Here is a 15,351-nt window from a genome sequence, read left to right as displayed (position 1 = left end):
GAACATCAATAATTCTAAAGATCAGAGAATATTAAAATGTTTAAAACTGCCAGGTGCGGTGGCTCAAGCCTGTAATCCCAGCACTTTGGGAGGCCAAGACGGGCAGATCATGAGGTCAGGAGATCGAGACCATCCTGGCTAACACAGTGAAACCCCGTCTCTACTAAAAAAAAAACCTCCAAAAACTAGCCGGGCGAGGTGGCGGCGCCTGTAGTCCCAGCTACGCGGGAGGCTGAGGCAGGAGAATGGCGTGAACCCAGGAGACAGAGCTTGCAGTGAGCTGAGATCCGGCCACAGCACTCCAGCCTGGGTGACAGAGTGAGACTCCGTCTCAGAAAAAAAAAAAAAAGTTTAAAACTATAATATCTGGTACATAAATAATTCTAAACCTAATAATAAAGGTGTACAGACTGTCAAAGAAAAGATCATGTAAGGCAAGAAATATCCTTGGAATCAAACTGATTTTTCCCTCATTCAAGATCATTTGAAGGTGTGAAGCTAACTTTCATTGTTCCTAAAATCCTAAGAAAGCCTAATTAAAAAAAATAGCAATGACAATGCTTAAGTTTAAAAAAAAGTTTCTCAGTTTAGTCTCCAAAACCAGGAAGAAAATATTTAATGATTAAACACAAGTGTGAGCTGGAAAGAGATTGAACTAAAAGGAGGCATCATAATGAGCAGGTGAAAATATTAAAGGAAAGCTTTAAATGCACCAACTGAAAAGAGCATTTCTAATTGGCCATCCGAATTATTCTTTTAGATTATTTTAGCCAAATAAAAAGAAATTTACAGATGGATAACTGAGGTGCACTAACATAAGGCAGAAAGAAAGTTTAAGCTAAAAATTAAATCTATATTTTGTTGCAGATAAATGTGAGATTTACCTACAGCAATTTTCTACTGATGCTAAATTAAACGCATGAGTTGACATCGCTCTAACAGAAATGGTTTGACAGATATTTTCTTGGCTTTAAAATGTTTTTCCGTATATGCATAGAAATACAATGAGGATAAGAATAATCTTCTGTATTGTCCGTACAGTTCGTAAGGCCTTTGTCATTGTTAGTCACCTTAGATGTGAATATCAGTAGGGCCATTAAATTAAAACTGGCCTAAAAAGTTTTCAAAGTGCCACTGTTTCCAACTGATGAGATCTTCAGTTTTCTGTATTTTCTGGGTGACGATTATTTTCAATTCTTTTTTTCTGGTGATATATACAAGAAGTTACAGCAGATATATAAGGGGAAGATCAGAAGCCTGCTGTCCAAGTTCATCACCACTTGTTCCTATAAGACAGATTTGTAGATTTAATGACAATTAGATAGCAATAGCTTAAAAATAAAAACAAAAAAACCAAACTGTTGAACTGAGTGAATCAAAGGAGATAGTGTCCTGAGTCTGAGATCCACAACTCCACTCTCCAAACTCCTACCCACTAGCTGTGTGACCTTGTCAAATGCAGCTTCCTCACTGTAAGATGGGGACAATAAGAGTACCTGACTTACAGGAGGATTACATGAGACAATGCACAGGGGGTTTCACAAGGCCAGCTATCTATTGTGTACTCAATAATGGTAGTTATTTTCATTATTGCAAAAATTTCTATCAAATACTTACATATTTTGTGAACAGACACAATGTCTACAAATACATAAACTTCTCACTTGACTTCAATGTTTTAAACAATTTATTTCCTTTTAAAAAATAATCATTAAAAAAAAATGAGATAGGGTCTTTCTACATTGCCCAAGCTGGCCTTGAACTCCTGGGCTCAAGAGATCTTCCTGTCTCATCCTCCTGCCTCAGCCTCCTGAGTAGCTGAGATTGCAGGGAGGTGCCAATGTGCCCGGCTACTTGGCTTCGATTTCTGATGGCCGTCGGGTACAGCAAATCACTGGGATGAGGGTCGGGAGTCATTATCATCACCAAAAAGCAGGGTTCCTACTATTGTTTAAGATTTCCCACTGTCCCTATGACAAACATGTAATTTGTCTCCTGAAACATAAAATGCATTATCATGGAAAAGCAATTTCAGGTTCAGTTACATCAACACACACAAGAATGCTCAGAACTCCCAGAGACAGGAGTTGACACTACACAAATATAACATCCCTGATGCTACAGATCTCTGTTTGGAACCTCATATATCCTTTACTAGAAGCATTTGCTAAACAGAATCAATCCTCAGAGTAAAAGAGGAAACACTAAAATGAGAATTCCTACATTTTAAATGCCTGGCATACACTCTCTGCCATAGTATGCATTAGTTACACTTTATTTATTTTGGCTAAGATACTATTAAACACTGTTTAAATCCAAAGTTTTAATTTTTTACTGAGGCATGTATTCCTGCATGAAGAGGGACTAAAACTAGAATATTTGAGTGACTGAAGCAGACTCACTGGACACAGCTTCTGTGTTGAGGGAACAAGGAGATAAATTTGAATAAAGCAGGTAGAGAGTACAAATGTCTCACACACACACACACACACACACACACACACAATCTCCCTCTCTCTATATATGAGGGAAAGTGGTATTTTAAAAAGACATCAGTGAACAAAATTAGGGGAGGCCATCACCTAGACTGATTGTGCTAACAGTGTCACCAGAGAGGAATGATGCCAAAGCATGGTTGGTCTTCAGATACTTGAGACATCCTGACCTAGTCAAAATTTTTATCAATAATCTGGATGAAGACACATTTACCAAATTTGTTGTGGACAAATGCTTTGATGATATGTATATCTGATGATAAAAATTAAGATTCTGTACCTAATAACTAAAAGCTTCTGAGGAAGATTAGCCTTCTGGTATTTGAATATAGTTAAGATTGAGGCAGGGAAGGGCAGGTCAAAGGGCCAACTCTGGAGAAAGAAGGAAGCCATGTGGATATCATTTGGCTGAATGGACACACCAATTTTTGAATATTAAATTGTATTAATCCCCACTCTCCATTCCCAAACAGGATAGGTTGATCCTAGCTTCATCAAATGTGTTGCTTCACCTAAAGGTTCAATCTGCATCTGCATTTGCATTGAAGTACCTTTACAGCAAAGTTCTACTGTCATTATTCCACTATGGATGGAAGCTGTGGAGCCCACATATCACAGCAGCAGAGCAGCAGCATCCTCCTAGGTCCCACTTCTACTTCCAGATAATTAGTTATTCATCTCTATGTAGAGATCCCTGCTTCTTTGAGGTTTTTGCAACTTATTCTATACTATTCCTCTATTACTTCCCCCACATTCTGTCTTATATGTCTAAATTCCAAGATCTACAAATACAACTCACTATTGAATAATCTTTACTTAGTTATGAAGTAACTCAAATTCAAACTCTCAACTATTGGCTACTATCTATCCCTTCCTTTCTTTCTGGGCCACCACCACTTTCACTCTTACAATTCGGCTTAAAAAAATAAATTTCTGGGTATTTGTTGTTGTTGGTAGTGTTTTTTGTTTGTCTGTTTTTGTCTGGAGACAGGGCCTGAGTCTGTCACCCAGGCTGGAGTGCGGTGGCATGATCACGGCTTATTGCAGCCTCAGCCTCCCAGGCTCAAGTGATCCTCCTGCCTCAGTTTCTGAGTTGGTGGTACTACAGGCACATGCTACCATGCCTGGCTAATTTTTTAATTTTTTGTATAGACAGGGTTTCACTATGTTGCCAGGGCTGGTCTTGAACTCCTGGTCTCAAGCAATCCTCTTGCCTTGGTCTCCCAAAGTGCTGGGATTACAGGCATATGCTACCATGCCAAGCCTGCAATTTGGCTTTGATTCCCCATCCCAGCTTTTGAATGTCTCACCAGGTTACCTTTTTTGCCCATCTCTTAAATACCAGTGATCACCAGGATTCTATCGTGTCATATTCTCTACACATTTCCTGTATGTTATCTCATCCAACTATTATTTCTAGTTCAGGCATTACTTGTAAACTCCAAATCCATTTATTAACCAGCCTATCAAATTTTCACCTTGATGCTCTCAAATTAAACGTGCCCTAAACGGAATTCATCATCTCTTCACCATCACCAACACTACGTCATGTTCATTTTCCTTCCTATAATTCAAATCTCAGGTAAAACCACCACTATAAATCAAATTGCCCAAATCAGAAAACCATGAACCATCTGACATTTCCTCATGCACACACACGATTAAGAATCAAATTCTCAATTGCACCACTTTATTTCCAGAACCCATCAATATTTTCATCTTCACTGCTACATTCTTTAAGGTTCTCATCACTTTTAATCTGAATTATAGCTATATAATCAATAAATTGTTTTATTGTCATTATCATATCTTGAATCCTTCCTACACATTGCCATCTGAGAGAACTTTCTATAGTGAAAATCCATTTAGCATGGTCTTATAAGACGGACAGTTACAAAATAAATACACAAAAATCACTACCTTTCTTACATTATCAAAAACTATTAGAACAAATGATTCATTTCATATTAGCAGTTGAAATGTAAAATACTGGCTGGGCGCAGTGGCTCACGCCTGTAATCCCAGCACTTTGGGAGGCCAAGGAGAGCGGATCACAAGGTCAGGAGATGGAGACCATCTTGGCCAAAATGGTGAAACCCCGTCTCTACTAAAATACAAAAAAGCGGGACGTGGTAGCATGTGCCTGTAATCCCAGCTACTTGGGAGGCTGAGGCAGGGGAATCGCTTGAACCCATGAGGTGGAGTTGCAGTGAGCTGAGATCACGCCACTGCACTCCAGCCTGGCGACAGAACAAGACTCCGTCTCAAAAAAAAAAAAAAACAAAAAAACCCATTATACTTCTAGGAAATAATACAGGAACAATATGGGAAAAACTACAAATTTTAGAGAGAGACATAAGAGAAGACCTAAATAAATGTAGAAAATACCATATTCCAGAAAGGAAGACATCAACTGTCCACAAACTACTCTACATATTTAATCATATAAATTAAAATCCCCACAGGAATTTTTGAAAGGAAACTTAGCAAAATGATTCTACATCCCATACAGGAGAATAATCATGCAAAAAGAACTGAGAGATTTTTGAAAAAAGAAAAATGAAGGTGGTTTTGCATTACTAAATATTAAAATGCATTTTAAAGTTAGCCTAATTAAAACAATGCCTTGTCTTCATAACAAAGAAATCAATAAAACAGAAAGTCCAGAAATGAAAGCAAGTTTATAAGTATTTCATGTACAATAAGGCATTTCAAACACATTGATACATCCAGTACACTTCAGATACGTCATCAAATACTCCAAAGTAAAAAATTAAGCCATAAAAAGAACAGAAAAATATGTAGATGACTATTTATATAATCCTAATAAGATGGGGGCCTAAGGATCACACCAAAAAAAGAAATCATAAAAGAAAAAGATAGATTGTTTTGAAGGTTGAAAAGACAAATGAAAAAAATGTAAAGACTGTCTGGGCATGGTGGCTCATGCCTGTAATCCCAGCATTTTGGGAAGCCGAGGCAGATGGATCGCTTGAGCCCAGGAATTCCAGACCAGCCTGGGCAACGTGGCAAAACCTCATCTCTATAAAGAAATACAAAAATATTTAGCTGGGCGTGGTGGTGCAAGCCTGTAGTCTCAGCTACTTGTGAGGCCCAGGAGGTGGGGGCTGCAGTGAGCCAAGATTATACCACTGCACTCCAGCCTGAGTGACAGAGTGACAACCTGTCTCAAAAAAAAAAAAGAGACAAAGTAAAAACTACAGACTATCACAAATGTTAGTATTTTTAATACATAAAAGCTGTTAAAAATTAGCAAGAAAAAAATGAACATTTTAATAAAAAATTTAACAGAAACAACATAAGCTGTCAGTTTACATGAGATGATATGTTCAACAAGCATAACAAAACCCAACCATACAGTAACCAAAGAAATGAACATTGAAAATTAAGGGCCAGGCGTGGTGGCTCACACCTGTAATCCCAGCACTTTGGGAGGCCAAGGCAGGTGGATCACTTGAGGCCAGAAGTTCAAGACCAGCCTGGCTAACATGGTGAAACCCTGTCTCTACTCTAAATACAAAAATTAGTGCACTCCAGCCTGGGCGACAGAGCAAGACTCTGTCTCAAAACAAACAAATAAACAAAAAGAAATGAAAGTTAAAACAAATATTTGTTTTAACATTTACTACACCGGGATAGAGATGAAAAAGAATGATAAGACACAATATCGGGTGTACTCTCCTGTACTGCTGCCGGGGGGCAGTATGAATTGGACAGTACCTTTGGAGGGCAATTTGTCCATTAGAAAATTGTATGTACCATGCAACAAGAATTCTACTTGGAATTTATGCTTTTAAAATATCATAAAAACAGACAAAGATATATGTATATTTCCTATAGTATTGAAAAAAATGAGAAACAACTTTATCCAATAAAGAGGAATTATCTAAATTATGGTATAGCCAAAACAACTAATATTATGCAGTTCATAAAAATGATGCTGTGAATATATATTTATTGACAAGAAAAGCTATGTACAACAAAGTGAAAAAAAAAAAGTAGATTACAATTACTACCTCACTGTCTGATGCATCTAGGCTCTCCCGGCCTTGGGCTCTGAAAGAGGACTAAGCCTTTCTTCTACTGGGCCCAGGCCAGGTAACCCCACTTTGCCACTCCCCCAGGCCTGACCACTATGCTGCCAACAAGTTCTCCCCAACCACTGAGTTGCCCATGAAGGAGACAGAAGACAACAACACACTTGTGTTCACTGTGGATGTCGAGGCCAAAAAGCATAAGATCAAACAGGCTGTGGAGGAGCTCTATGACACCGAGGTGGCCAAGATCAACACCGTGATCAGCGCTGATGGAAAGAAGAAAGTGCATGTTCAACTGGCTCCTGAGCATGCTGCTTTTAGATGTTGCCAAAAAACTGGGATCATCTAAGTTGAATCCAGCTGGTGAATTCTAAATATATATATATTTCACCATTTAAAAAAAGCAGGTTACAAAATAGCTAATCTACTGTGATCGAATTCTGCAAAAAAGATACAGGTGAAGAAAAAACTCAGCAATGTATCTGAGTGGTACATGTATGATTGTTATTTCAGCTGACTTATATTTTCCGTTCTTTCTACAACATCCATAACCTATACGAAACACTTACACAACTCCCAAAGTAAATCTTCCAAACTCCATCCACAGCCCTTATGCCCTGGCTCTAGTTACACTGAACTCTTCCAACCATCTTTCAGTTCCTTGAATGACCCGTGTATTCCCTTGCTTCCATCTTACTCACCATTTGAGGGTTGGTTCAGGTATGCATTGACTTGAACACTTTTCCAGGAGATGATGTTTTCCCTGAGCTTTCTTTCTCCTCCTCCTCCAATAACCACCCCCAACCCCGGCAACTGCTCAGTTACAGGTTAGAGTCTTCTCCCTCAAGGTTGCAAACTCTGAGCTCATTCTATCACGCTACTTACACTAGTCTATATTAACACAAGCCTGTCTTTATTTCTTCTACTCCTAGCTGAGAACCAAGCACATGGTGGGGACACAAACGTTTGCTGAAGGAACATATGGAATACAACTACTATCTTGGCCTGGTGCTTTTTTAGGTCTCTGGCTGGGATTGAGCCATGATGGTATTTTTCATGAAGTTTCAGGTAGAAGATAAAGATAGTCATTATCTCTTCAGCTGCAGAGGGTACAAGAAGGACCAACAGAGAATTCTGATGGAGGCAGATTTGAACTTTCTCATTATATATCTGCCTTGAAATGGACATTCCTACCTATTACCTTTCATGTAAGATGGGGGTCGGCTAGAGTTTCAACAATGAGTGGATGACCCTCTGTAAGAATGCTATTAAAAGAAGTTCTCATATGGCATGTGAGGTTACAATGATCACTTCCAGGGTTACTTGCAATGCTAAGGATGTTCTACGATAGTCTCTTCAGTCTGAGGAAAACTACTAACTTCTCATAATTTATGTAAACTATAACAAGCTTTGAATCCTTTAATATTATGCCCTTTGGAATGATGATTAGTTTTAATAGAAATAAACTTCCTCAATATTTTAACAGCTTTCAATTTTACTTTTAAAAATGGTCTACTTTCTCATCATGACACTTTGAAACTTCTCTAAGTGTGTGATGTATGAATAAATAAATGGCTTTGGAGATAATCTGGGGAACAATACAGAGTTTGCCATCTTACGAACCTAATGGGCTAGAGAATAATGCTCTTACGATATTCAGGAGCTTCGGAGACATACAGGATTGTCTTCAAGATGCCTGCTGTGAATGTATAAATAAATGCACTACGTACACAATGGATAAAGCACTTAAGTTCCTAAAATTTTAGGAATGAATTTTAGTGCTGCTGATGATATTCAGGATAAACAATTATTGCCTTATAATCAGCATTTCCCTGCCCCTCAAATAGTGTTTTCTTTTTTTCTCCCAATTATGCTTCCGTTGGGATGGGGTCAGTTATGCATAAATGAACGTGGTACTTTCATCTTTGCCTTCAAAAGGCTTTCAAACCAACTTTTAGGTCAAAATGCCATCACTTTAATGTTAATTCTACTTAATAATTTTCAAAAGAGGATTCAAAAGACAAATATTATAATGACATACCAGAAGATAATCGAACATACCTGATCCTTTTCAAGTGTAAGTATTTGATAGCCAGTTGTTCTACTACATATTAGTTTTCCACTACTATCAAAAGAAGCCAAACGTAATCTAGGATTTAAAAAAATAAATAAACAAACACAGGATTTTTAAACCACAGATTAAATAAGCCCTTCCTCACTTTCATATTTACTTTTTCCTCTATGTTTTTTATTTGATAAAAGACTTTCAGGAAGTCTTTTCAAACTGTAATCTGACTGCATTCAGTGACAAGCCTGTGCTATTACACATATCTGGCCAAGAGAAATAATTTATAAATGTTTTTACTGTGGTAAAATATACATAACATTTATCATTTTAACCATTTTAAAGTATATAGTTCTCTGGCATTAAATATATTTCCACATTGTTCTTTACTCATCTCTAGAACATTTTAATTTTCCCTCGCTGAAGCTCCTTACCCATTAAACACTAACTCCCCACTTTCTCTTCCCTCAGGCCCTGGCAACCACCAGTGTACCCTCTGTACCTATGAATTTGTCTACTCTAGGTACTTCATGAGTGGAATCTTATAATATTTGTGCTTTTGTGAGTGGCTTATTTCACTTGGCATGTCCTCCAGGTTCATCCATGTTTAGCACGTATCAGAATTTCCTTCCTTTTCAAGGCTAAATAATGTTCTCTTTTATGTATATACCGTATTTTGTTTCTCTAGCATCTGTCAGTGAACATGTGGGTTGCTTCCACCTTTTGGCTATTGTGAATAATGCTGTTATGAACATAAGTATACAAAAATATCTGTTTAAGTTCCTATTTTCTTTTTTTTTTTTGAGACAGTCTTGCTCTGTTGCCCAGGCTAGAGGGCAGTGGTGCAATCTCGGCTCACTGCAAGCTCTGCCTCCCAGGTTTACGCCATTCTCCTGCCTCAGCCCCCCAAGTAGCTGGGACTACAGGCGCCCGCCACCTCGCCCGGCTAAGTTTTTTGTATTTTTAGTAGAGACGGGGTTTCACCGTGTTCGCCAGGATGGTCTCGATCTCCTGACCTCGTGATCCGCCCGTCTCAGCCTCCCAAAGTGCTAGGATTATAGGCGTGAGCCACCGTGCCCGGCCTAAGTCCCTATTTTCAGTTCTTCTGGGTCTATACTCAGAAGAGAAATTGCTGGATTGTATGGTAATTCCGTTCCATTTTTTTTTTTTTTTTTTTTTTTGTTGAGACGGAGTCTCGCTCTGTCGCCCAGGCTGGAGTGCAGTGGCGGATCTCAGCTCACTGCAAGCTCCGCCTCCCGGGTTTACGCCATTCTCTCGCCTCAGCCTCCCGAGTAGCTGGGACTACAGGCGCCCGCCATCTCGCCCGGCTAATTTTTTGTATTTTTTTTTTTTTAGTAGAGACGGGGTTTCACGGTGTTAGCCAGGATGGTCTCGATCTCCTGACCTCGTGATCCGCCCGTCTCGGCCTCCCAAAGTGCTGGGATTACAGGCTTGAGCCACCGCGCCCGGCCCCGTTTCATTTTTTGAGGAGGCGACATACCACGTTCCATAGTGTCTGCGCCATTCCACATCCTTACCAACACCTGTTACTTCTGTGTTTTTTTTTCTATTCTGTTTTTATTAGTAGCCATCCCAATAGGTGTGAAGTGATAGCTCATTGTGGTTTTGGTTTGTATTTCTCTAATTAGTAATATTGAGCAACTTTTCATGTGTTTTTTAGCCATCTGTGTATCTTCTTTGGAAAAATGTTTATGCAAGTCTTTGGCCCATTTTTGAGTTGAGTTTTCTTTTAAAATTATAGAGTTGTAGGAATTTTCTGTATATTCTGGGTATTCATGTCTTGTCAAATGTGTGGTTACAAATATCTTCTCTCATTCCATGGGTTGCCTTTTCACTGTCCTCTGATACACAGGTTTGTGATTTTGATGAAGTCCAATTTTATCTACTGCTTCTTTCGTTGCCTGTGCTTCGGTGTATTATGGAAGAAATCACTGCCAAATCAATCATTAGGAAGCTTTCCCCCTAGGTTTTCTTCCAAGAGTTTAATAGTTTTAGTTCTTATGCTTAGATCTTTGATCCATTTTGAGTTAATTTCTGTATTGATGTAAGGTAAGTATAAACATATGACTTTTAAATCATATGTTCATTAAGCTATTGTCCAATTTGTCAGCTTCTGGTATCCTCTCAGAAAAAGATTGCTAGCAACTACTGGACAAAGTTTAACATATTAAATCCTTTAAAAAGTTAAGGATAATACATGTTTTCCTGGAAACATACCTTGCTACCTACATATTTCAACAGTCTGGACCTTTTATTTGCTAGGAATAGCAACAAGGCGATAACTTCAAGGCTGATATTCCCTATTGGTATATATTCCAGTCTATTCATTCTCCCTGACATACTAGATCTTATGATTCTGATTACTGACAATACATTTCACACGAATGGAGCCTCGTCATTTCCTACCACTTCCACATATACTGTAGCTTACCAAAGTTCTACTAATGTTGGTGTAAATTATCAAGGTTTTATTTCTTTTTTCTTTTTTTTTTTTTTTTGAGACGGAGTCTCGCTCTGTCGCCCAAACTGGAGTGCAGTGGCCGGATCTCAGCTCACTGCGAGCTCCGCCTTTCGGGTTCACGCCATTCTCCTGCCTCAGCCTCCCGAGTAGCTGGGACTATAGGGGCTCGCCACCTCGCCCGGCTAGTTTTTTGTATTTTTTTAGTAGAGACGGGGTTTCACCGTGTAAGCCAGGATGGTCTCGATCTCCTGACCTTGTGATCCGCCTGTCTCGGCCTCCCAAAGTGCTGGGATTACAGGCTTGAGCCACCGCGCCCAGCCAAGGTTTTATTTCTTACATTTCCTCTGGAGTAAGGAGGAGTGGGGTGGGGAATCTCATCCTACCTAAATGCTATGCTCCTTCGAGGCTGTAAACTGACAGATCCGCTACATGGCTGATTCAGTGTATTGCGTTTGAAAATGATGTATCGATTGGTGTAAGTTACAAGTAGGTCAAAGCCGAAGTTAAAACCCGTCCAACGCCAGCAGTACTAAAAAATACAAGAGAGAAGACTTACTTCAGTTTATCATATTAGCAAGTCAAAAATTAAAAATTCAAAATGTTTTTTGTCTCTAACTCATTACAAGTATTTCCCTCATGAGTGGCTGACTTTTTGTCAGTGACTTTTTCTTCAGGCTTATCACCCCAAACTATACATATATCTATGCCAGAAAAGCTGCCCTTATGATCATAATTCTCTAAGCTACTTTCCTCTTCATGATCAGTTTCCTTATCTCTTCATACTGCAATTCTACCATAAATAATAATGCTTTTTTTTTTTTGAGACGGAGTCTCACTCTGTCACTCAGGCTGGAGTGCAGTAGCATTATCTCAGTTCACTGCAACCTCTACCTCCCAGGTTCAAGTGATTCTCCTGCCTCAGGCTCCCAAGCAGCTGGGACTACAGGTGCCTGCCACCACGCCCGGCTAATTTTTGTTGTTGTTGTTGTTGTAGTTGTTTTTTTTTTTTTTGAGACGGAGTCCGGCTCTGTCGCCCAGGCTGGAGTGTAGTGGCGCGATCTCAGCTCACTGCAAGCTCCGCCTCCCGGGTTCATGCCATTCTCCTGCCTCAGCCTCCCAAGTAGCTGGGACTACAGGCGCCCGCCACCACGCCTGGCTAATATTTTGTATTTTAGTAGAGACGGGGTTTCACCGTGTTGGCCAGGATGGTCTTGATCTCCTGACCTCATGATCCGCCCGTCTCGGCCTCCCAAAGTGCTGGGATTACAGGCGTGAGCCACTGCGCCCGGCCCCTAAGTTGTTGTTTTTTGAGACACAGTTTTGCTCTAGTTGCCCAGCCTGGAGTACAATGGCATGATTTCGGCTCACTACAACCTCTGCCTCCCGGGTTCAAGTGATTCTCCTGCCTCAGCCTCCAGAGTAGCTGGGATTACAGGCATGCAACACCACGCCCGGCTAATTTTGTATTTTTAATAGAGATGGGGGTTTCTATAGAGCCACTGTGTGAAGCAATAATAAGGCTTTTTTTTTTCGCTGCAACTCTAAATGACTATATAGCTTAGAGCACTAAGAATCTAGATGGGGGTAATTAAGAACCCATTAAAATCTCCTTGCTTTAAAAATACTCTAAAATACCTTAAGTGACACATACCTGGGTTATATAAATATCATCATGGGGTTCACGAGTTTGTTTATTCTATCAGCTAATAGTTAATGTGAGAGTATCAGATAAGGTGGTGTGATAGAAGTAGTTAGGGCTTCAAGTGTTTGGCTGACACCCTGGATTGCAATTCAGTATTAACTGATATTTATTGGGCACATATTATATGCCAGGCACTCCTCTAAGCAATGGAATCATAGCAGTAAATAACATACAGTTTCTGCCCTAGTAGAGGTGAGGTGATAACTGTAAGGGCAAAGCTTTTTTTTTTTTTTTTTTTAGAGACAAGGTCTCTCTATATTGCTCAGGCTGAACTCTAACTTCTGGGTTCAAGCAATTTTTCCACCTACGCCTCCCAAATAGCTGGAACTGCAGGTGCATACCACTGTGCCTAGCTGGAGCAAAGGTTCTGAATAGGTGAGCATGGATACAGTCCAGTACAAAGAGAGGGAATGGACTAAGAAGCAGGCAGTTCATTTTTCTAGTAAGAGGAAAAGCATAGCGCATAGCTACAGATGCAGGTAGACTGGCAGAACTACTGGTAAGAGGATGTACAGATTCTCTTTTCATTGCAGTAGGCAGCAAGGCCATCAGATAAGAGTAAGGGTGAGAGTATTGCCCTTTCGAGGAGAGAAGGTATGAGTTACCTCAGCTAATGGGAGGATCAGTTCACTAGGGAAATGCAGACAGATCAGGATGCAGCACTAACCTACTTGAAATTCATGGTTACCACATTCAAGTGGAACCTAATGAGGTATGGTGTTTGTCTTTAATCACATTCATCTGTTTGGATGCGAGCATGGAGTGCAACCCTTAACAAGAGTTGGGGTTTAGCCAGGTGAGTTTAACATGTCAAAGAGGAAAAAGAAAAGTTAAAAGAGTATAAGCAAGCGACCAATTTTAAGATGGAACATAAAATATAAGTCAGGCAAAGAAAGAAGTAGAAATGTGGTCAGAAAGGTGATAGGGAAATGTTGCAAAAATAATGTATTATATAGCCAAATGGGGTTAAAAACTTGTTGGAGTCCAGGTGCTAGAATGAGCTAGAAAGACGAGGTGGGGTCTGAAAACGGGATGCCTGAAATGGAGATTCTGAAGGTGGTGTAGTAATTAATAACGCAAGGGTATGCTCATGGGAATGGATGCCTGAGGTAGGGCGGAGCACAAGAGCATGGGGGAAGGAAGGTCAAGGAATAGAGATATTGAAATCATCAAGACTGATAATAAGAATAGTGATAAAGAAAGGTAATGAGGGCTGGACGTGGTGGCTCACGCCTGTAATCTCAACAATTTGGGAGGCCAAGGTAGGAGGACCACTTGAGCCCAGGAGTTTGAGACCAGCCTGGGCAACTAGTGAGACCTTGTCTTTACAAAAAATTTTAAAATATTAGCCAGGCGTGGTGGTGCATGCTTGTAGTCCCAGCTACTTGGGAGGCTCAGGTGGGAGGATCACTTGAGCCCAGGAAGTCAAGGCTTCAGTGAGTCATGATTGTGCCACTGCCCTCCAGCCTGGGCAACAGAGTGAGACTCTGTCTCAAAAAAAAAAAAAAAAAAAGAAAGAAAAGAAAGGCAGTGAGCTCAGTGAATTATGGCCACAATAAGGGTAGTAGGTGGTATAGCAGAAGCATTTGCTTCAAAGTAACAACAAGATCTGGAAGCAGCAACAAGGAAAAATGTGAACTAAAGAAAACTATTCTTTTATACTCTGAACATCTATCATAACATAAAGGCAAACATAGGCTGGGTATGGTGGCTTATGCCTGTAATCCCAGTACTTTGGGAGGCTAAGGCAGGAGAATCTCTTGAGCCCAGGAATTTGAGACCAGCCTGGGCAGCATAGGGAGACCCCCATCTCTACAAATAGTAACAAATAAAATTAGCTGGGTGTGGTGGCATGTGTCTGCAGTCTCAGCTACTCCACAGACTGAGGTAGGAGGATTGCTTTCAGTTCAGAGCACTGAGGCTGCAGTGAGCAATGATTGTGCCACTGCACTCCAGCCTGGGCGACACACTGAGACACTGCCAATCAGTCAACCAATGCAAACAAAAAACAATCAACTTTTAAAAATTAAAAATAAATAAAGTAAAAATGAGGAAAAGTTTGGGACAGCAATAACCAAATGGGTATCTATATAAGGCTGATTTTTTTGAAAAATAAAAATTATGATTAGTTAGGGGGGAGAATATTTAAAAATGTAGTTCATGTCCCATTAGTAGATTGTAAAATCAATTGAATAGGATACAATCAGCTTTTTTTTTTTTTTTTTTTTTTTTTTTTTTTAGACGGAGTCTCGCTCTGTCACCAGGCTGGAGTGCAGTGGTGTGATCTCAACTCACTGCAACCTCTGCCTTCCGGGTTCAGGCGATTCTCCTGCATCAGCCTCCCCAGTAGCTGGGACTACAGGTGTGCACCACCATGCCCAGCTAATTTTTGTGTTTTTAGTAGAGATGGGGTTTCACCATGTTGGCCAGGATGGTCTCGATCTCTTGACCGTGTGATCTGCCTGCCTTGGCCTCCCAAAGTGCTGGGATTATAGGCGTGAGCCACCGCACCCAGCCACAGTCAGTTTTTAAAAAAAAAAAATTAAATA

The 15,351-nt window shown here is 40.0% G+C and overlaps 1 protein-coding gene across 3 annotated transcripts in view; it reads right to left on the bottom strand.

Moving 5' to 3' along the window:
* Nucleotides 1-561: 561 nt before the first annotated feature.
* The window catches only part of GMCL1 (germ cell-less 1, spermatogenesis associated), a 52,851-nt gene continuing 38,061 nt past the window's right edge, over nucleotides 562-15,351 (bottom strand). The window contains exons 12-14 of one of the 3 annotated variants that reach the window (XM_033239319.1): nucleotides 11,484-11,629; nucleotides 8,615-8,702; nucleotides 587-1,286 (exon numbers count right to left, since the gene is read on the bottom strand). In XM_033239319.1, the coding sequence (XP_033095210.1) occupies nucleotides 1,191-1,286; nucleotides 8,615-8,702; nucleotides 11,484-11,629 (330 nt within the window). In that variant the 3' untranslated portion in view covers nucleotides 587-1,190. Of the gene's footprint in view, nucleotides 1,287-8,614; nucleotides 8,703-10,145; nucleotides 11,112-11,430; nucleotides 11,630-15,351 lie in introns of those variants that run through there. The other 2 variants (XM_033239320.1, XM_033239321.1) reach the window with 2 other exon arrangements.

The sequence above is a fragment of the Trachypithecus francoisi genome, unplaced genomic scaffold (genome assembly GCF_009764315.1).
Source record: "Trachypithecus francoisi isolate TF-2019V2 unplaced genomic scaffold, Tfra_2.0 Lachesis_group17, whole genome shotgun sequence".
NCBI classification, from domain to species: domain Eukaryota; kingdom Metazoa; phylum Chordata; class Mammalia; order Primates; family Cercopithecidae; genus Trachypithecus; species Trachypithecus francoisi.
This window is presented reverse-complemented; position numbering and strand designations above follow the sequence as displayed.